The sequence below is a fragment of the Ranitomeya variabilis genome, chromosome 2 (genome assembly GCF_051348905.1).
Source record: "Ranitomeya variabilis isolate aRanVar5 chromosome 2, aRanVar5.hap1, whole genome shotgun sequence".
Classification (NCBI taxonomy): domain Eukaryota; kingdom Metazoa; phylum Chordata; class Amphibia; order Anura; family Dendrobatidae; genus Ranitomeya; species Ranitomeya variabilis.
Genome location: NC_135233.1, coordinates 194,896,221 through 194,920,056, shown reverse-complemented (window position 1 = coordinate 194,920,056; position 23,836 = coordinate 194,896,221). Strand labels below are relative to the sequence as shown.

Below are 23,836 nucleotides of genomic sequence, written 5' to 3'. Positions count from 1 at the left end.
CTAGTTCATTCTTACGTTTGTCTTTTCTCCTTACCTCACCGTTATTATTTGTGGGGGGCTTGTATCCAACTTTTGGGGTCTTTTCTCTGGAGGCAAGAAAGGTCTATCTTTTCCCTTCTAGGGTTAGTTAGTTCTCCGGCTGGCGCGAGACGTCTAGAACCAACGTAGGCACGTTCCCCGGCTGCTGCTATTTGTGGTGCTAGGATTAGATATACGGTTAGCCCAGTTACCACTGCCCTATGAGCTGGTTTTTTATGTTTGCAGACTTGGTATGTACTTTTGAGACCCTCTGCCATTGGGGTCATAACAGTATGCAAGGCCAAAGTTGAATGTTTAATGCATTGCAGAAGTGGGATAATAAGAAAGGAAATTCTGAGGTTTTTTTTATTTTTTTCCTCTCTTTGTTCCTCCCCTTTACCTCTGAGTGGCTTGTACTTGCTGCAGACATGAATGTCCAGACCTTGATTACAAGTGTGGATCAGCTTGCTGCTCGTGTGCAGGGCATACAAGATTTTGTTACCAGTAGTCCAATGTCTGAACCTAAAATACCTATTCCTGAACTGTTCTCTGGAGACTGATTCAAGTTTAGGAATTTCAGGAATAATTGTAAATTGTTTCTATCTCTGAGACCCCGTTCATCTGGAGACTCAGCTCAGCAAGTTAAAATTGTTATCTCTTTCTTACGGGGCGACCCTCAGGATTGGGCCTTCTCGCTAGCGCCAGGAGATCTGGCATTGGCAAATATTGATGCGTTTTTTCTGGCGCTCGGATTGCTTTACGAGGAACCCAATCTTGAAATTCAGGCAGAAAAAGCCTTGCTGGCTATTTCTCAGGCCCAGGATGAAGCTGAAGTGTATTGCCAAAAATTTCAGAAATGGTCCGTGCTTACTCAGTGGAATGAGTGTGCTCTGGCCGCAAATTTCAGAAATGGCCTTTCTGAAGCCATTAAGAATGTGATGGTGGGTTTCTCCATTCCTACAAGTCTGAATGATTCCATGGCGCTGGCTATTCAAATTGACCGGCGTTTGCGGGAGCGCAAAACTGCTAATCCTCTGGTGGTGTTGTCTGAACAAACACCTGATTTAATGCAATGTGATAGAATTCAGACTAGAAATGAACGGAAAAATCATAGACGTCAGAATGGGTTGTGTTTTTACTGTGGTGATTCTACACATGTTATATCAGCATGCTCTAAACGCCTAACAAGGGTTGTTAGCCCTGTCGCCATTGGTAATTTGCAACCTAAATTTATTTTGTCTGTGACTTTAATTTGCTCATTGTCTTCCTACCCTGTTATGGCGTTTGTGGATTCAGGTGCTGCCCTGAGTCTTATGGATCTGTCATTTGCCAAGCGCTGTGGTTTTGTTCTTGAGCCTTTGGTTAATCCTATCCCTCTTAGAGGTATTGATGCTACGCCATTGGCGGAAAATAAACCGCAGTTTTGGACACAGGTAACCATGTGCATGACTCCTGAACATCGGGAGGTGATTCGTTTTCTTGTTCTGCATAAAATGCATGATTTGGTCGTTTTGGGTCTGCCATGGTTACAGACCCATAATCCAGTCTTGGATTGTAAGGCAATGTCTGTGTCAAGTTGGGGCTGTCAGGGAATTCATGGTGATTCCCCGCCGGTGTCTATTGCTTCCTCTACTCCTTCGGAAGTTCCTGAGTATTTGTCTGATTATCAGGATGTATTCAGCGAGTCCAGGTCCAGTGCTCTGCCTCCTCATAGGGACTGTGACTGCGCCATAGATTTGATTCCAGGTAGTAAATTTCCTAAGGGAAGACTATTTAATCTGTCTGTACCTGAGCATACCGCAATGCGTTCGTATATCAAGGAGTCTCTGGAGAAGGGGCATATCCGTTCATCCTCTTCCCCTCTTGGTGCGGGATTCTTTTTTGTGGCCAAGAAGGACCTATCTTTGAGACCTTGTATTGACTATCGGCTTCTGAATAAAATCACTGTTAAATTTCAGTATCCTTTGCCTCTGTTGTCGGACTTGTTTGCCCGGATTAAAGGTGCCAAGTGGTTCACCAAGATAGATCTTCGTGGTGCGTACAACCTTGTGCGCATTAAGCAGGGAGATGAATGGAAAACTGCATTTAATACGCCCGAAGGTCATTTTGAGTACTTGGTGATGCCTTTTGGGCTCTCTAATGCTCCTTCAGTGTTTCAGTCCTTTATGCATGATATTTTCCGGAAGTATCTGGATAAATTTATGATTGTTTATCTGGATGATATTCTGTTTTTTTCTGATGATTGGGACTCGCATGTAGAGCAGGTCAGGATGGTGTTTCAGGTTTTGCGTGAGCATGCTTTGTTTGTTAAGGGCTCAAAGTGTCTCTTTGGAGTACAGAAGGTTCCCTTTTTGGGGTTTATTTTTTCCCCTTCTGCGGTGGAGATGGACCCAGTCAAGGTCCGAGCTATTCATGATTGGACTCAACCCACGTCAGTTAAAAGTCTTCAGAAGTTCTTGGGTTTTGCTAACTTCTACCGTCGTTTTATCGCTAATTTTTCTAGCGTTGTTAAACCTTTGACGGATATGACCAAGAAAGGTTCTGATGTTGCTAACTGGGCTCCTGCAGCCGTGGAAGCTTTCCAAGAGTTGAAGCGCCGGTTTACTTCGGCGCCTGTTTTGTGCCAGCCTGATGTCTCACTGCCCTTTCAGGTTGAAGTGGATGCTTCTGAGATTGGGGCAGGGGCCGTTTTGTCACAGAGAGGCCCTGCTTGCTCTGTAATGAGACCATGTGCCTTTTTCTCTAGGAAGTTTTCGCCTGCTGAGCGGAATTATGATGTTGGCAATCGGGAGTTGTTGGCCATGAAGTGGGCATTTGAGGAGTGGCGTCATTGGCTCGAGGGTACTAAGCATCGTGTGGTGGTCTTGACTGATCACAAAAATCTGATGTATCTCGAGTCTGCTAAACGCCTGAATCCTAGACAGGCCCGCTGGTCATTGTTTTTCTCCCGTTTTGACTTTGTGGTCTCGTATTTACCAGGTTCAAAGAATGTGAAGGCTGATGCTCTTTCAAGGAGCTTTGTGCCTGACTCTCCTGGAGTCGTAGAACCAGTTGGTATTCTTAAAGAGGGAGTTATCTTGTCAGCCATTTCTCCGGATTTGCGACGTGTGTTGCAGAGATTTCAGGCTGGTAGACCTGACTCTTGTCCACCTGACAGACTGTTTGTTCCTGATAAGTGGACCAGCAGAGTCATTTCAGAGGTTCATTCCTCGGTGTTGGCAGGGCATCCGGGAATTTTTGGCACCAGAGATCTGGTGGCTAGGTCCTTTTGGTGGCCTTCCTTGTCACGGGATGTGCGGTCATTTGTGCAGTCCTGTGGGACTTGTGCTCGAGCTAAGCCTTGCTGTTCTCGTGCCAGCGGGTTGCTCTTGCCTTTGCCTGTCCCGAAGAGGCCTTGGACACACATTTCCATGGATTTCATTTCAGATCTTCCGGTGTCTCAGGGCATGTCTGTCATCTGGGTGGTATGTGATCGCTTTTCCAAGATGGTCCATTTGGTATCTTTGCCTAAGCTGCCTTCCTCTTCCGATCTGGTTCCTTTGTTCTTTCAGAATGTGGTTCGTTTACACGGCATTCCTGAGAATATTGTGTCTGACAGAGGATCCCAGTTTGTTTCCAGGTTCTGGCGATCCTTTTGTGCTAAGATGGGCATTGATTTGTCGTTTTCGTCTGCCTTTCATCCTCAGACTAATGGACAAACGGAGCGAACTAATCAGACTCTGGAGGCTTATTTGAGGTGTTTTGTTTCTGCAGATCAGGATGATTGGGTGACCTTCTTAAGTTTGCCCTTAATAATCGGGCTAGTTCCGCTACTTTGGTTTCGCCTTTTTTTTGCAACTCTGGTTTCCATCCCCGTTTTTCCTCGGGACATGTGGAGCCTTCTGACTGTCCTGGGGTAGATTCCGTGGTGGATAGGTTGCAGCAGATCTGGAATCATGTGGTGGACAACTTGAAGTTGTCACAGGAGAAGGCTCAGCGTTTTGCCAACCGCCGCCGCGGTGTGGGTCCCCGACTTCGTGTTGGGGATTTGGTATGGCTGTCTTCTCGATTTGTTCCTATGAAGGTCTCCTCTCCTAAATTTAAGCCTCGCTTCATCGGTCCTTACAAGATATTGGAAATCCTTAATCCTGTGTCCTTACGCTTGGATCTTCCGGTGTCGTTTGCCATTCACAACATGTTCCATAGGTCTTTGTTGCGGCGGTACGTTGTACCTGTGGTTCCTTCTGTTGAGCCTCCTGCTCCGGTGTTGGTTGAGGGCGAGTTGGAGTACGTGGTGGAGAAGATCTTGGATTCTCGTCTCTCCAGGCGGAGGCTTCAGTATCTGGTCAAGTGGAAGGGCTATGGTCAGGAGCATAATTCCTGGGTGGTTGCCTCTGATGTGCATGCGGCCGACTTAGTTCGTGCCTTTCACGCTGCTCATCCTGATCGCCCTGGTGGTCTTGGTGAGGGTTCGGTGACCCCTCCTTAAAGGGGGGGTACTGTTGTGAATTAGACTTTTTTGGCTCCCTCTTGTGGTCACTGGTGATATGACTCTGGGATTGTCTTTCCTCAGTTTGGCACCCACCTGGGTCGTTAGTCCAGGGGTGTTGCTATATAAGCTTCCTGGATTCTCAGTCCAGTGCCTGGCATCATTGTAATCAGATCCTTTCTGTTTGCTCCTGTCTGCTGGTCCTGGTTCTTGCAAAATTAAGCTAAGTCCTGCTTCCTTGTTTTTTGTTTATCTGTATTGCTCTTATTTTCTGTCCAGCTTGTACTAAATGTGATTCCTGATTTTGCTGGAAGCTCTAGGGGGCTGGTATTCTCCCCCCGGGCCGTTAGACGGTTCGGGGGTTCTTGAATATCCAGAGTGGAAATTTTGATAGGGTTTTTGCTGACTGTATAAGTCATCTTTCTATATTCTGCTATTAGTCAGTGGGCCTCTCTTTGCTAAATATCTAGTTCATTCTTACGTTTGTCTTTTCTCCTTACCTCACCGTTATTATTTGTGGGGGGCTTGTATCCAACTTTTGGGGTCTTTTCTCTGGAGGCAAGAAAGGTCTATCTTTTCCCTTCTAGGGTTAGTTAGTTCTCCGGCTGGCGCGAGACGTCTAGAACCAACGGAGGCACGTTCCCCGGCTGCTGCTATTTGTGGTGCTAGGATTAGATATCCGCGGTTAGCCCAGTTAACACTGCCCTATGAGCTGTTTTTTTGTGTTTGCAGATTTGGTATTTATTTCTGCGACCCTCTGCCATTGGGGTCATAACACCGCACAGAGCCCCGGCAGGCAGGTACACAACCCTGGCAGGCCCGCACAGACCCCGCCTGCACACTCACAGTGTCCGCCCACGCACCGCCCACACTCTTACCCCCTCCGGAACAGGATGTAGAAGCACAGAAAGGGCTTATTTACATTCCGATATTTGTGTCCCATTGACTTGCATTGGTATCGGGTATCGGTATCGGCGATATCCGATATTTTTTGGATACCGGCCGATCCAATCCGATACCGATACTTCTGGATATCGGAAAGTATCGCTCAACACTAATGATGACATGTTGGTATCCATAGTATTGATACATGTGTACCAGTCATTGTAAATTTGCTTACTGCAAACGATACCTATAAATCTGTACGTAACCTGTTGTGAACTGTGTTTCTGGGCTCCCTCTGGTGGTCACTAACGGTATTGTGTTAGGTATGTCTTGTTGCAGGCCTGAGCTCCAGCTGTGTCGTTAAGCAGCGGGTGTTTCCTATTTGAGTCTCCTCTGGACTCAGTCTCTTGCCTGGCATCGTTGTATCCAGACCTATTTGGTCTCCTCCGGATTCCTTTCAGTCTGCCTCATGCAAGAAAAGCTAAGTCTGTTTTGTACAATTTGGATCATTTGCATTATTCAGTGTTTTTGTCCAGCTTGCTTTACATTTGATTTTTGACTCGCTGGAAGCTCTAGGGGGCTGATATTCTCCCTCCACACCGTCATTCGGTGTGGGGGTTCTTGAATGTTCAGCGTGGATGTTTTGTAGGGTTTTCTGCTAACCGCATAGTCCACTATCTATTTTCTGCTATCTAGACTATTGGGCCTCACTTTGCTGAATCTAGTTCATCTCTACGTTTGTGTTTTCCTCTTGCCTCACCGTTATTATTTGTTGGGGGCTTTCTATATCTTTGGGGTTCAATTTCTCTGGAGGCAAGCGAGGTCTTATTTTTTCCCTCTAGGGGTAGTCAGTTCTCCGGCTGGCTCGAGACGTCTAGAACCAACGTAGGCACGTTCACCGGCTACTTTTAGTGTTTGTGTCAGGATCAGGTATGCGGTTAGCCCAGTTTCCACCTCCCTAGAGCAGTATTTATATTTTTGCTATCTTGCCGGAATATCAGAGATCCTCTGCCATTGGGATCATAACAGTAACCCCTTTCTCATGTACTGCACCATGGAATTAATTGTGCTATATAAATAAATAATAATATAAAAGGTAAAAATCAAGATAGTAATGATACTGCTCAGTCCATTTTAAAACCTGTGCGATATCAGGTGCAACAACAACATATAATCATATAAATATGAGAAGAGTCCTGCTAGACTTATTTTAATGGTATAAAATAACCAAATATAAATTATAAACCACAAACCAGACAATAGCAAGTACTAGAGTGAGAAAAGATATCTAGTCATGATAGGAGGAACAATGTAATTATAATGATATTTACCAGCAGAGCCAGGGAGTCAGGGACCCACCACACCCGACGCGCATTTCACTGTGGAAAGATCCAGTTTTACAGCTTTGTTCATACCGAAGGCTGTGCTACTAAATGTGTACTTATTTTTGTTTATTTTTTTTTACAACAGAAAACATTTGTTCATGATCTTTCATGTGTTATTTTGGGGATTGGGTTATCTTTTTACAAATCTTAAAGACAGTCTAACAGGCCACCGAGAGAGAGCCGTGAAAATAATAAAATCACATTTTCCACACAAAAATGTTATTTTAAACCCAAATTTTGCATTTTCCTAAGGATAACAGGAGTAATTGTACCATACAATTTGTAGTGCAATTTCTCCTGAGTATGCTGATACCCCATATGTGGGAGAATGCTACTTTTGAGGCACAGGTCAAAGCTCAGAAGGGAAGAGGCGCCATACTGGAGTTCAGAGTTTGCTGGAATGGTTTGATGGTATCATGTCACATTGGCAGAGCCCCTGAGGTGCCAGAACAGCAGAATCCCCCTATATGTGAACTCATTTTACAAACTACACTCCCCAATGAATTCATCTAGGGGTGCAGTGATCATATTGACACCTCACAGAATTTTATACCACTGAACAGTGAACTTAGAATAAATTACATTTTTACCACTAAAATGCTGTTTTAGCCCCCAGTTTTTAATTTTTCAAAGGGCTCATAGGAATTTTTTTTATAACAAGCTGAGGTCCAGTTTTTTCTGAGTGCGCCAATACCCTACATGTAATCGGGAAATATTTTTCAAGCACAGTGCAAAGCTCAGAAGGCAAGGAGCGCCAGACTTTACTGTTATGGTTTTCAGGTGCTATGACCCACTGGGAGAGCCCATGTTGTGCCAGAACAGCAGAAACCCCCCCCCCATAAGTGACACCATTTTACAAACTGCACCTCTCAATGAATTCATCTAGGGGTGCAGTGATCATATTGACACCATAGGTGTGTCAAAGAATTTTATACAATTGGGCAGTGAAGAAAAAATAACTACATTTTTGCCACCAAAATTTTGTTTTAGCCCCAGATTTTACATTTTCACGCAAGAAGTGAGTAAAAATTGCACCAAAATTTGTCCCACAATTTCAACTGAATGTGGCAATACCCCATATGTGGCTGTACAGTACTACTTAGTCATACGGAGAGCCTCGGGTGGAACGGAGAGCTATTTGCCTCCTGGAGCGCAGATTTTCCTAGAACAGTTAGGGGACTCCATATACAGAGCCCCTAATTCCTAGAAGCACAGAACCCCCCCCCCCCTCTCAAGTGACCCCATTTTGGAAATTATACCTTTTGTGGAATTTATCTACAGGTGTAGAGATGATTTTGACTCCATGGGTATTTTCCAGAAACAAACATCTATGAATGTTGCCAAGTGAAAATTGCAAACTGCCGTTGTAGTGCCCAGTACGCTGTAGTGACCAGTACGTTGTAGTCACCAGTACGTTATGCCCAGACTGTACTTCTGGAGGAATGCACCCATAAGTTAAGCAGGCTCTCATCACTTCAGAACTGCCAAATGTGGACCCAATATGTGGTTTAGGTACACTGTGGGGCTCATAAGGGATGGGGGCACTTGGATTTCAGAGTGGAGGATTTGTTGAATTTCTTTTCACAGGTGAGGAGTCATTTTGCTTTTCCAGAGCCTTTGTACAACCAGTAATGTGGAAGCCCCTATATTTCCATTAACAGATGACAGACCTGAGTGGGGACTTGCTTTTATTGTGCATTGATTTGAAGCTTTTATTGGGAACATTTTACATAACCTTTGGGATCACATTTATCCAGCGCTCTACGCTGAGCACTTACATCGGGTTTCCATCTAAATCTCTGAGTGACATGGTTCAGATGAAACCCCCAAGGGATCTATTCACTATAGTGAGGCAGCAGCGTTAATCTGGACTCCGTCTGGCCTCTGTTCAGTGGTTTCCTTCTTTTCAGAAGTGCACAAAAATGTGGCCGATGGCACTTTTATGCTGTCCTAAAAAGATGGACACTGCTGGATCACAGGTCAGACAGAGTTCACAGTGCCTCCATCTGCCTCATTATAGGAAATCTTCTGCCGGGGGTTCCGTCTGAATCATGTTTTTCAGAGATTTACAAGGAAATCCCAGTGCAAGTGCTCAGCACAGAGCACAAGATAAATATGCAGCAAGCCTTACTACGATCTTTAGAAGGTAGAATGAAAAAATCAACAGCAGGTGAAGAACTGGTTTTATTTATTACTTACGCCGTTCCTCATGCGGTATAAGTAACTAGATGACTTTATTCTTCGTGTCGGTACAATTACAGTGATACCAGATTTATATCGGGTTTTTATGTTTGGCTGCTGTCACACACTAAAATACACTTTTTATTGTAAAAAATAGTTTTTGCATCACCACAATTTGAGAGCCATAATTTTTCCATATTTTGGCCAACAGAGTCAAGTGAGGTCTTGTTTTTTGTGGGACGAGTTGACTTTTTATTGGTACAATGTTCGGGCACATGACATGTTTTGATAGTTTTCTATTCCGATTTTTGGGAGGCAGAATTAATAAAAACGAGCAATTCAGGATTTTTTCTGAGGGGGAGGGTTTATGCCTTTCTGTGTGTGGTAAAATTGATAAGGCAATTTAGTCTTCGGGTCACTACGACTACATCAATACCTCATTTATATTGTTTATATTTTGACGCTTTTACACAATAAAAATATTTTATAGACAAAATAATCATTTTTGCACCGCTTTATTCTGAGAGCTATAACTTTTTTATTTTTCTGCTGATGGAGCTGTATGGCAGCTTGTTTTTGCAAGACAAGATTATGCTTTCAACGGTACCATGGTTATTTATATCCGTCTTTTTGATTGCGTTTTATTCCGTTTTTTGTTCGGCAGTATGATGATAAAGCATTGTTTAATGCCTTGTTTTTTTATTTTTTTATATTCACTAAAGGGGTTAACTAGTGCGACAGTTTTATAGATCCTGTTTTATAGATCGGGTCGTTGCAGACACAGCGATAGCAAATATGTGTACTTTTATTGTTTGTTTTTTTTTTCATTCAAATATTTATTTATAGATACATCTTTTGATTTTGATCTTTTGACGCCTCCCGGAATACTGCAATCTCGTTCAATGACAGCATTTCAGGGGTTAAAGTGCCGGGAGCGGTGCGTGACAGCCAGGTGCCAGGTGTCAGCAGCTGTCAGAATCACTATCCTCTACTATTTCTGTAAAGGAATAGAATCTGGTGAAACCACATTCACCAGCATGAAAAAGTGAGCTCCAGTTATGTTACTATTTTAACAAAGTTTGAGTGAAATGTCTATATGGCTAACGATTAGATAAACCAGAAATAAAATTAATGAAGACCTTAGTCTGTAGAACCCTAAATTTAGATTCCATGTCAAAAAGTTAATCCAGACTCCAGATATCAAAACCTGTTATCTGGGGGCAGTGCTAGTGTCACCCACTGCCTCTATCACAGCCCCCTGATGATATATTTGAGGGCAGTGCTAGAAGCTGTGTGGCAGCGCTCGTGTTACTTAGTACTTCTTTCACCACCCCCTGAGAACATCTGCATTCACAGAAGCTACAGCAGTGCCGGACACATGAGCAGAGTGCAAGCACTGCACTCACATCTCCCTTAGTATCCATCACAAGGATCCAGGGCCCCCTGATGTCCAGTTCCAAGCAAGAAGGGCAAAAAATTCTGCAGGGAGTAAGTGCAGCTCCAGCCTCCTGTGACATCACAACTCAGACTCCTCTCAGATGAAACGTCATAGGAAATGCAGTAAAAACACATTTTGAGAAAAATATAGATTGGGAAAGTGTAGGAAATGTTATAATAAAACAAATTACAAGAGTGGGTAGGGTGTAAAGGGTGTAAAGATAGATGTTAAGAAAGGACATTTTAGGTGTTGGACCACCTGCATAATTGATGTAAGTTGGGTCACTACCTTTTGTACTAAAAACCTATATATATATATATATATATATATATATATATATATATATATATATATATATATATATATATACACTCACCGGCCACTTTATTAGGTACACCTGTCCAACTTCTTGTTAACACTTAATTTCTAATCAGCCAATCACATGGCGGCAACTCAGTGCATTTAGGCATGTAGACATGGTCAAGACAATCTCCTGCAGTTCAAACCGAGCATCAGTATGGGGAAGAAAGGTGATTTGAGTGCCTTTGAACGTGGCATGGTTGTTGGTGCCAGAAGGGCTGGTCTGAGTATTTCAGAAACTGCTGATCTACTGGGATTTTCACGCACAACCATCTCTAGGGTTTACAGAGAATGGTCCGAAAAAGAAAAAAAATCCAGTGAGCGGCAGTTCTGTGGGCAGAAATGCCTTGTTGATGCCAGAGGTCAGAGGAGAATGGGCAGACTGGTTCGAGCTGATAGAAAGGCAACAGTGACTCAAATCGCCACCCGTTACAACCAAGGTAGGCCTAAGAGCATCTCTGAACGCACAGTGCGTCGAACTTTGAGGCAGATGGGCTACAGCAGCAGAAGACCACACCGGGTACCACTCCTTTCAGCTAAGAACAGGAAACTGAGGCTACAATTTGTACAAGCTCATAGAAATTGGACAGTAGAAGATTGGAAAAACGTTGCTTGGTCTGATGAGTCTCGATTTCTGCTGCGACATTCGGATGGTAGGGTCAGAATTTGGCGTAAACAACATGAAAGCATGGATCCATCCTGCCTTGTATGGAGCATCTTTGGGATGTGCAGCCGACAAATCTGCGGCAACTGTGTGATGCCACCATGTCAATATGGACCAAAATCTCTGAGGAATGCTTCCAGCACCTTGTTGAATCTATGCCACGAAGAATTGAGGCAGTTCTGAAGGCAAAAGGGGGTCCAACCCGTTACTAGCATGGTGTACCTAATAAAGTGGCCGGTGAGTGTATATATATATATATATATATATATATATATATATATATATATATATATATATATATATATATACAGTATATACAGTATATATATAATGATTGCATTTCTTTAACTCTCTTTTCTTCCAAATGTCTGTGGTCTATCAGAGTGTTACAAATCCTTGTCAATTTATTTGTAATCTTGAAATTGCAGATGCAGGAAACAGTATACTGTAAAAATATCATATTCAATTTCCTGCTCCCTAATCACACCCCAGTAGAAAACCACAAGTGTCAAAATTACAAATTAAATCACAACATAGGGCTATAATCAGATTATTAATACTGCTGACCCTAGTGCTTAGTATTTTTGAATGACAAAATATCAGCGTTAAAATTATTTTATTTGAAAAGACAGACAACTATTGCCCTGGTGAATACAACATGTATGGGTATTCCAGAATATAAGAGCTGCAGGTAAAAATGGTCATTAAAAATAAATTCTTACATATATTTAATTAGCAAATCACATTACTGTAGTGCATTAAAATGACAACCAACTATACTGTCAGAAATCTGTCATAATCATAAAATGTTAAAACAACAAATGACTGTACACATGCTAGTGAGTCACCCACCAGGGCCTGGGGTATACTCGGTACCGGGTCCAATCGCAATTAAAGGGGTGGTCACGGTGGCAGCGACCCGGTCCGTGGCCCTGGGCAACCAAGTAAAAGGGACGATATTTAAAGGAGTTGTGGAAATAATGAAAGTTCGTGACGCCACCTATGGTTTTCAGACAGAGGTGTCGACACTGCTTAAAGGGGTCCTCTGGGGGCGATGGTGCTGCAGCAAAGATGGTGTCGCTTCTCAGAGGTGAAGCGGGGTCCCCAGGGCTCCCGCTGTGTTTGGCATGGATAGTGAATGCCGGCAAATAAATGGAGGACACAGGGTTGCAGTCTTTACCTGGTTTACTGGTGTTAAACAGCCTCAGTCCAGGGTACCGGCAACAGGTTAGATGGAGTCCAGGCAGCCTGAAGGCAAGTGGAAATCCCTTTGACAGGTCAGTTTGGGAGCCTTCCACTATGCGATGGTCTGTAGTCCCTGGCTGCCTGTAGTTGTCTAACAAGGTCCTCTTTTCCCCCTGTCCAGAGACAATACCTGCACGGTAGGCAACTTGAGCTGTCTCTTTGGGGTCTCTGTCCACGGTGACTCTGGGCTCTGATTGCTGCTGTACCTCAGGTATTATGTGGGCAAGCCCTTTTTAGTGTCCTGCCCTCTGGTTCTGCCGTGGGACCTGTAGTTCCTCACGACCTCAGGCTCCTGGTGCCCAGTTTCTGCGCTCAGCTTAGAGAGGCCCAGTCATGGTCCTCCTCTAGCTCCAAAGTCTTTTTGTGCTCCTTCACTGTCTGCTACCAACTGTCAACTGTCTGCTTGTCTGCACCAGACTAACTGAGTCCTCCTCCAGACCAGGATGTATATAGGGAAGTTCCCCTTAAACAGGGTTTAGAGCTCCCCCATTTGGCCTAGAGTCAGAAAGTGTTGCATGTAAGATTACCTGCAAAAGGGATCCTTCCTGTCTCCAGGCATGGCACTACACTCCCCGAGAGAAAGGCAGCACCACTGTGGTACCCGGACTCCTGGTCACTTAGGATTCAGAAATATAAAGTGGACAACAGTGTGAGCAGCCTCTTTTTACCTCAGCACTCCTGTTATCTCCAGTATTAGATCAGATATACAGGATGGATCCAGTATCAGCAGCCTCTTCTTACCTCAACATCCCTAGTATCTCCAGTATTAGATCAGATAAACAGGTTGAGCAGCAGTGTGAGCAGCCTCTTCTTACCTCGGTACCCTTGGTATTTCTAGCATTAGATCCGATAGACAGGTTGGACAACAGCAATAGAAACTCAGCACCTCTGGTATCCCTAGTATTAAATCAAATAGACAGGGTGGACAGCATTGTGATCATCCTCTTATCACTTCAACACTCCTGGTATCTTCAGCATTAGATCAGATAGACCAAGTAGATGCAGTGTGAGCAGCTTCTTCTTCTCAGCACCCTGGTATGTCTAATATTATATCAGATAGACAGGGTTGACAGCAGTGTGAGCAGTAGCCTACCCACCGCCTTGACACAGGTCTGTGTCGGCACCCTCCACTTGGCCACCAACGCTTGCTCTGCATACAGGAACGAGGAGAACAGATTGACTTCATCTGGGACATACCAAACCATACAGGGATTACACCACCTAACCTGTGCCCCTGATTCCGTATGTGAGACAGCACTATCTTCCCCGGCTTTTCCTGGGATAGTTCAGAAGGCACATGATCTACACAGCCTGATCTGTACTCCTGAGTGTATATATACGACAGCAATTGTTTACCCTCCGGCTGGAATTACAGCTGTAGTGCATGGGCAAGCGTTTATACCATATCATTTTGGTTACACATTTGGGTCCTCCTATCTGACTCATCAGCCATACGGTATCCTTACTTTAAACAACAGATTTCCATTGGGCGATTTTTGTGAGCAAGGCCACGGGCTGGCCGAAACGTTAAATTCGCCAAGCATTTGTCTACTGACTCAAGTCAAATTCGCCAAGCATTTGTCTACTGACTCAAGTCAAATAAACTTCTGATATATGCAACTTGAAATTATACGAGTGCAGTGATTACTTTGACTCGATGATGTGGTGAAGGCTTGTGTGGTACTTCACAATTTTGTATTATCCAAAGAACATGTTTCCATGGAGGAAAATGTGTCAGAAACCACCTTGCGGGATTACCACAACACAAGTTTTCGCAGTCCAGTTGCAGTCTCCAGAATGCGGGACAATTTTGCAGACTACTTCATGTCTCCTCAAGGATCAGTTGACTGGCAGTACGAAATGGTGTAAAATGTTTGATTTTTTTCACACTTGTAAATATACCATGTTTTTTGTTTTGTAACAAAACCTTTGGACTTTTACCCCGCAGTATTGTATGTTTTGTACCGGTACCCCTTTACACATTTTCTACTATTACTTTTACCATAAGCTTGGTGGTTTTTATACAGTTTTTTTTTTAAAAAAGGAAAGACAATAAAATTGTTTTTAAACCAAAAAAAGTTTTATTTATTTACAAGTTTATTACAGGTTCTCATAAGTTTGGGTGGAGATAGTAGCGGAGGGGCTGACAGGGCGGACCACGTCGATAGTGGGGGACAGGATATAACGGGGAGGATCAGAAGTGGAATGGGTGGTGAAAACATGAGGTTGGGCAGAAAGTTGAGGTACAGATGTGGACTGTGGGAGGTATGGTGAAGGTGTTGGTGGGATTGGGAACAGTGAAGTTAAAGGGGAAGAATGGAAAGGGGAAGGTAGGTACTGGGAAATACTGAGGGGGGAAGGAAGGAATGGCGAAGAAGTAGAAGTAGGATGGACGGGAGGAGGATGGAAGGGAGGAGGATGGGCGGGAGGAGGATGGACGGGAGGAGGATGGACAGGAGGATAGACGGCGGTTTGAGGGGGGAAAGGTGTTGAAACATGAAGGGTAGGTGGAGGGGCTTGGGACATCGCCTGCGCTAGAGCAGTGTGGCAGCCTTGCATCACATGCATCTGCAGGTCAGGAGTTAGATTTTCCATGTGCCTGAGGACTGACTGAAAAAAACTGTGTCTTGGTGACTGGTTTGCATCTGACTGCAGCCTATCCAGACAACTGCTGAGTTCAAGTATGTTTTTGTTAACCATATTGTACCCAGCAGATGTTTGCTCACCCAAAAGCTTGATGGCATTCTGGAAGGCTGCATTCAGATGCAAAAACTCAGGCGCATAGCTCCTTTCCTGACCTCTCTGGCACTGCCGTCCTGACCCCAAAGGTGGTCTAGATGTTGCGGCAGTGTCAGAGGGGTGGGGTAAAGGGAACTCTAAATCACCTGCAGCTTCATGTAACAAAGTCTGCCCTGCTGCTCCAGCGCTGGTGGATGGGGCCGAGGGATCACACAAAAGGGAAGGTACAGATACAGAGGGGTTGGGTCTTTCGACGTGGTCCCCGGTGGCGGACTCCTGTGAGATCACTCCAGAGGGGTGCAACTCTGATGCAGGCTCCCGAGTGCTGCAGACAGTGCTGTTAAAGAAGAAAAAAAAAATTTGTATCTTGATATTACAATTGCCCTTGCTGCCAAAAAAAATTGAAGGTTACACATTTTAACAGTTTGACTGAAAACATGTGGTGTTGAATATTTACCTTCTGCTCAGCAGCATCGATCGGAGGAATGACAGGGCTCTGGCATGTTTGTACCTGCTCCTGCGTCCTCTAGATCCACTTGGGGCCTGCATCTCCTTGTTAAACTCCCTCTTGAAGCGATCCCTGAGTGACCGCCACTGCACGATAACCCTGTTACCTGGAAAGATAAAGCAAAAATTGGTTACTATACAACACATTAAATCATGCTAACATAAGGTAATGAAGTGTGAATACTTACGCGCTAGATCCTGGGCCCCAGCATCGAGTTCCTCCCAGTTATCCAGAACATCACTGCACACTTCCTCCCATAGCCGTCGGGTGATTAACTGGTCAGCATGGCGGTGGTCCGCCATGTTCCACAGCGGCTCCCGATTTTGGACCCCTTGGATGAGGGTGTCCACATCAATGCCCTCCTCTTCCTCAGCCTGTTCGGGAGCACGCTGTGAAGCCTTTAACAAAAAAAAATTAAAAAGGGAAAGATTATACCACATGAATTTTAAAATTTACTAAACACTAAACCAAAAAGGAACTTACTCTTTTTTGTGACCGCCGCGATTAGCATTCCGACGACTATGGGAGGTGCTTCGAGGAACTCTAGGGCAAGCCCCAGATTGTGAAGACTAATAAAAAAAATAAATAATAAATTATGTGCTTGGATGGAGGCATATGTACTGTGTGTGTGCTGTGCTGAATGTTTGTGTTGGGTGTAGTGTGTTGTATGTGAGGATCTGTTTCTGCAAAACTTACACTATGCGCTCCCGCTCCTTGCATTTCTCCACCCTGCCTTCTGCTTCAGCTTCCTGTGAAAACAGAATACATACATATAGGGTTCAAAAATATACTTACCATAGTTGTACCAAAAAAATTTATGAAGACAAAAAAAACACCTCAGGTGGCTGACGATGTGAGGGGGGCTCCCAGAAGAAGACATTATGGTCCCTGTTTTAAACTGGGTGGGGCCTGGCTGCATCTGTCTTGGGTCCCTTGCTTGGTCCCTCTTGGTCCCTAAGAATCTGCAAGTATAAAGAGAGTTCTAAGCTACTATAAAAAAGGATAGATGCAGCTTTCGGGACTTTATACTTACATCTGTTTTCCAAACTTGGGGGGCCTGCCTGCGTCTGTCTAGGGTTCCTTGCTTGCTTGGTCCCTCTAAGAATCTTCCAATTTAAAGACAGTTTTAATTAGACAGTTTTAATTAGAATGATTATGTATTGGTATGCATACATACATACATTTTGATTTACCCCCCACAAAAAATTATTACCACACCAAAAAAAAAAAAAAGTGTTAACAGTTAACCTTCAAACTTGATATGCTTGATGCGTAAGCTGCCAAACCCTCCACCTCCTGTTTCCCCCACAAAAAAAATAAAAAATTCCTTGAAAGCAACACCAACACTACTTCAAACTTGATATGCGCCATGCACATGCTGGTAAACATACCCCTACCCCCCCCCCCCCCCCCCTCAGACAAAGTATCAACCTTATAAAAAAAAAATCCCTCATTCAAAGTTTAAATACCAATACCCAAAAATGTCAATTATGTTTACCCTACAGTTACTATTTTCTAACACCAGATAACATTTTCTACAGAACCTCTAACACCTTTATTGCATGTATACCCAGTTTTAATTTTATCTTGAAATCATACTACGGACAGTTTTGTGGAATTTTTATTACAATATTTTTGTTGTTGTTGTTGGAAAGTAGGAGCTACACTGCTCTTTAGTTTAAATACCAGTACAGTATGAAAAATAACAAAAATGCAGGACACACACATCACATGGCATTTATACACACACACCACACACATGTCACAGCACAGCCGTTCAAAATACCAGCACAGTATGAAAAATAAAAATATGCAGGGCGGGACACACACACACTGACACACACACACACACACACACACACGCACAACTCATGCTGGATGGCAGTACTCACATGGCAGTCTCAGGCAGGGTCTTGCTGGCTGCTGGCAGGGTCTGTCTTGCTGGCTGCTAGCAGGGTCTGTCTTGCTGGCGGCTGGCAGGGTCTGTCTTGCTGGCTGCTGGCAGGGTCTGTCTTGCTGGCGGCTGGCAGGGTCTGTCTTGCTGGCTGCTGGCAGGGTCTGTTTTGCTGGCTGGCACTGTTCTCTCTCTGCTTCTTCTCTGCTTGATGGCACATTAAAGAATGAAGCCCACCTGTCCTGTTTATATAGTTTTGGGGTTGTCTGGGAAAAGTATCTACTTTTTGGAGCATGCTCAATTGAAAAAGTGGATTGGGGCGATGGATCCGCCAAATGACTGATCGCGATGGATCCGTCGCCCATAAGCGGCCATTCTAGGGAATGGCGGACGTGACTGATCCGTTGCGAACTGCCATTTCGGCGCAGACAAAAAACGTTACAATGTCCGTCAAATCTCGACGGATCCGTCACATGGCGGATGGAACGGACGACCATCCGCCACAATCCGTCGCTAATGCAAGTCTATGGGAAAATAGCAGATCCGCCAAAAAAAATAGCGGATCCGCTATTTGACAAAAACGGCGGATTCAAACTGATGCCAAAAGACTGAAGTGTGAAAGAGGCCTTAGCTCAGTACTCAAGTATTATGTCAGATATGGTAGACAGCAGTGTGATAGCATCTTCTTACCTCAGCAGTGAGCACCATTAGTATTTCCAGTTTTGGAACCAGATAACCACGTGTAGCACATCTTCCTACACATAAAGGGAGAATGGCGTAGCCATATACTGCAAATGCTCAAAAGCATCTGTCCGATTAACATTTTGAAACAGGTTTCAGTCAGTGTAAATAGACGGCTGCCGTTTTAACATACTATATTCATTATTTCCATACACAAAATGAGTGTAATTTGTAAATTAAAGGAATTTATTCATAATAGATTTCTTTTTCCATTTTCTATAGAACCCCTTTAAGATTTTGCTACCAAATCATATCATATTTTCTCTCCTTTATCTTCAGATTTCTGATCCTTTTGAAAATTATGCTCCAAAAGCCTGGACACAAAGGATTCAAAAAAGCCAAAGACTAAAACACTGAAAGAAAAAAAAGTTAAGCTGACGGCATAGTTAGACACCTGAAGTATTCCTGTTACCCGTACAGCACATAAGAAATATATACGATGGCCACAGTTACTCCCAGCATCCTGGAAAGTATTTTTTTAAAAAGGTCGCAGCAAAAACGTAAGACATCGCCTCTAAACTACAAGAAGAGACTGTTTGTACTCACAGAGAGCAAGATCACGTACTATGAATACGACTTTGACAGAGGGGTAAGAAAATAGTTTTATTAATATTCGGTTTTATAAATCCAGAACAGACCTATAGTGGTTTAGTAGTCACTAGTGATGAGTGAGCCCCAAAATGCTGGTGTGCTCGTTACTCAAATTGAGCAGGATGGACGCTCGGGTGCTGGACTCGAGCAACAGGTATAATGCAAGTCAATGGGAAACATGGGCAGTTTTCCGGGATACTGGGGGGCAGTGAAATCACTGAAATTGGTGGAAACAGCACTCAAATGGAATGGGAACAGCATGGGAGAGATGCCTGGACGCATCTCTGACTCTGACTGGGAACAATGTTGTCAGAGTATTATGCAACTTTTACAGACACAATAAAGCATAGAAAATAGAAGATAAAATGGATTTTACAGGAAAAAAGTTAAGAAACAGTCTTTTCTTTATAATGACTTGTTTACACTGCAAAATTAAAAAGAGAGAAAAAAAATCGGCAACACAAATAACAGCTTTCTCGACCCCTTAAGCTATACTCACACAATGTTTTTGCTGTGTTTTTGCACTCGCTTTCAATGGTGAAAAAACGTTGCAAAAACGCTGAAATGATTCTCATCCTCCTTCTTTCAAAAATGCAGCAGTTTTCGATTACAGTCAGGAATAAAAAGGAATCCTGTGCATGATATTTCTGAAATTAGTTCCCATGTGTAAGGAGTGTTTCTCCCAGACTGGTGAAGCCTATGCACTAAATGCACGGCCTATCAAAAATTGAAAGGATGGATTGCAATACATCCTGGAATACACAACGAAGTTAAGAAAAAAATATAATTAATCAATATTACACGGTACACAAAATAATACATAAATAACAAAGTTGTAATAATGACAGAGATATGAATTACAGGTTACAGTTGCCCCATAGTACAGTGCGGCACCACAGATGTAGACACCAGCAAAGGGCTAACTATTCAAGTAATTAATTAAATAAAGGGACAGTGCAATTAGTTGGAAATACATGGGTGTAGTGGCGCACTCATAGCACCTTGCAGGGAAAACAATTTCAAGTCCATATAATCAAATGAATAATGATCAAAGTAATATTCCCAGCAATGGTGAAATGAGTGCTACCATTAAAGGTTCTTAACAGTGTCCATATTTGTGGTCCCTCACATGCCCCAACGCACGTTTCGCGTCAGCTTCCTCAGGGGGCCAAGATGATATACACAGTCTCCTAAAAACACTGTTATATAGCTCATTACCCATGTGTCAGGTATCAGCACTTCAATTGCTTGACGGCGCATGTGGCCAAATACGAACGCCGGAAGTACCATCATCGCCGACGACATCATGCTGACGTGGCTCATGGGGGACTCCCCAGTGACATCAGTGAGCCACACGAGTCACTAACAGGCGGCGGAAGTGTTGCTCCGGCTCTGATCGCATCAGATCATGCGCACAATATCTGTACCAGTCTATGTAATGTGGTGCAGTAAAAGGTGTAGTGCTGGACGGAAGATATATTTCTCCCAGCAGGATAAGTTTTGGCCTGTTATTTTCCTAAGGTTGAGGACCTGCAGTGATGTCACGATCACATGATCAGCCCATGTGATGGGTACCTCACCTGTGGGTGTGGCTATAGACTATGTAATGGATAGTGTTGAGCATTGAGCATTCCGATACCGCAAGTATCAGGTATCGGCCGATACTTGCGGTATCGGAATTCCGATACCAAGTTCCGATACTTTTGTGATATCGGGAATCGGTATCGGAACCATATTCATGTGTAAAATAAAGAATTAAAATAAAAAATATGGATATACTCACCTCTCCAGCGGCCCCTGGATCTTAACGCTGTAACCGGCAGCCTCCGTTCCTAAGAATGAGCGCGTGAAGGGCCTTTGATGACGTCGCGCTCATGTGACCGCTCACGCGACCAATCACAAGCCACGACGTCATCGCAGGTCCTTCACGCGCTCATTCTTAGGAACGGAGGCTCCCGGTTACGGCGGTAAGGTCCAGGGGCCACCGGAGAGGTGAGTATATGGATATATATATATATGGATATACTCACCTCTCCGGCGGCCCCTGGACCTTACCGCCGTAACCGGGAGCATCCGTTCCTAAGAATGAGCGCGTGAAGGACCTGCGATGACGTCACGGCTTGTGATTGGTCACGTGAGCGGTCACATGAGCGCTCACGCGACCAATCAGAAGCCGCGACGTCATCGAAGGCCCTTCACGCGCTCATTCTTAGGAACGGAGGCTCCCGGTTACATCGGTAAAGTCCAGGGGCCGCCGGAGAGGTGAGTATATCCATATTTTTTATTTTAATTCTTTATTTTACACATGAATATGGATCCCAGGGCCTGAAGGAGAGTTTCCTCTCCTTCAGACCCTGGGAACCATTCCGATACTTTGCGTCCCATTGAAATGCATTGGTATCGGGTATCGGTATCGGCGAGATCCGATATTTTGCCGGTGTCGGCCGATACTATCCGATACCGATACCAATGCATATCGGAAGGTATCGCTCAACACTAGTAATGGAGTTTCTTTTGTTTGGCACATGTTATTCTGGGTTTGGAGCTGGGCTGGAATGAGCCTGAACTGTTTTTCTCTGCCACATATGCCGCAAAGGACGGTGACATGACTGTTAGCAACCCTGGGAATGGCACCTGGCGGAAGCCGCTGACCTGGCAGCCACTTAGTTAAGCCAGTCCCGTGTAAGGGTGAGTCTGAGACCAGTGGTTCTCTAAGCTGGAATATGTTTGTTTTTTTCTCTTACTTTCTGTCACGGACTGTTTAAAGTGTCAATAAACCACTGAAGTTTGGAATGGAAGCCTGTGTGTTGCCTCATTCTTGCGGCCCTACCACTGCTCACCCCAGCAAATCCCTACATTTTGGTGGAGAATTTGGGCAATCGCATTGAGGCCAGGCTATTTTTGCTTATTTTAACTCTGAACTCCGGCTTATGTCCTGGGTGAAAGGAGTGGCACAGACCCAGTCGGGGAACTCTGCAGAAATGGAGGCCAGAATAAAAGTGCTTATGGATGCTATGTGACAACAGCAGCAGTCTACGCAGCAGCAGCAGCAGGAAACCAACCAGCTGTTGATACAGCATATTACAGCGTCGCAGACAAGAGGAGCTTCATGGGGAATCCATGATGTCCGGAAAGCGGTTCGTACAGTGATCCCCAAAATGGAGAAATCCAATGACGTTGAGACATACCTGGAGATGTTTGAGGGAGTGGCTGAGCAGGAGAGACTACCCCGGGACCAGTGGGCAGAAGTCATTGCTCCATTTCTGGCTCCAGTACCTATGAAAGCCTATCAAGACCTACCCCCTGAGCAGAAGGAGGACTACGCAGTCGTCAAGGGTGAGATACTGCCACGTCTTGGGGTAAATGTGTTTTGGTCCGGGCCCAGTGGGTACATCAGTGGGAGTTTAACCCCTCCAAGCCAGCTCGCTCCCAGTATTATGACCTGTTGCACTTATTTCAGAAATGGTTGCAGCCTGAGGTACTGTCTCCCATGGCCATGCTGGACTGCATATTGACTGATAAATTTTGGAGGGGTTTGCCCCACTCCCTCCAATCATGGGTCGGGCAAGCATCCCCTACTAATGCGCTCCAGATGATGGACCTAATAGAATGATATGGGGCAACCAAAGAGCTCCAGGGAGGCACTCCCTGGAAGGTGTCCTGAAGGTTCCCTAAATCTCCACCCCTGGCTCGGCGAGCAGAGCCTAGGAAGGCCACTCAAGACTTGTCTGGAGGAGAAAGAGGCCCCATAGTCTGCTGGCGGTGCCAGAAGCCTGGTCATAGGAGAGCTGATTGCCCCCACCTGGCTGAGCCCATGGAAACAAACTTTGGGTATCGCCAATCCCATTATGCCGAACTTATTTGCGCTACAGGCATCCAGGAGGGATCCAATATGGGACATTTGTGTAAGGTGGATGTAGAGGGTACCCCATCCATGGCCCTACTGGACTCAGGGAGTCTAGTGACCCTGGTACGAGTCAGTCTGGTTCAGTCCAGCGAGAACACTGGTCGGAAAATTGGGGTGTTATGTATGCATGGGGACTTAAAAGACTATCCTACTGCACTAGTGGTGATAAACACGCCATCGGGAAGGCGGTGCCACGAGGTGGGGGTTGTGGTTAACGTACATTATGAATTGATACTTGGTAGAGATTTTCCTTTATTTTCTGTACTTTGGCCAACAGTTGTTTCACCCAGTGGACAACTGCCAACTCCTGTGACAACCAGGTTACATGCTCCAGAAGGGGGACATGAACCTGGTAGCCCAGAGGAGGAAGTGTTGGCAGTAGGGGTGTCCTTCCCTTCGGTGGAGGAGGGGGAAAATTCTCCCATAGAAGTGTTGGCCGGGGATGTGGAAGCCTTGCCGCCAGGACCTGAATTGTTTGTCTTAAATGTATCGAGCGATAATTTTGGTACAGCGCAACTCCGAGACCCTACTTTGACTCGGGCCAAGGAAAATGTACTGTTTATTAACGGGGAACCCCAACAACCTTGGGCAGCCACCGAGTTGCCACTCTTTGAGCTAAACCGAGACCTGTTGTATCGAGTTGAGAAAGTACGTGGGGAAATGGTAGAGCAGTTATTGGTACCTCAGGCCTATCGTAGGCTGGTAAAGGACCTAGCGCATGCGCATGTACTCGGTGGGCATTTGGGCAAAAAGAAAACCCTAGACCGAATTTTGCAGCGGTTTTACTGGCTAGGGGTCCATGAATAAGTTAA

At 44.7% G+C, this 23,836-nt stretch overlaps 1 protein-coding gene across 1 annotated transcript in view; it reads left to right on the top strand.

The window, feature by feature from the left end:
- The window catches only part of BTK (Bruton tyrosine kinase), a 336,320-nt gene that overhangs the window by 40,985 nt on the left and 271,499 nt on the right, over positions 1-23,836 (top strand). Inside the window, exon 2 of the mRNA XM_077283385.1 lies at positions 18,806-19,115. Within this exon, the coding sequence (XP_077139500.1) occupies positions 18,966-19,115 (150 nt within the window). The 5' untranslated portion in view covers positions 18,806-18,965. The remainder of the gene's footprint in view (positions 1-18,805; positions 19,116-23,836) is intronic.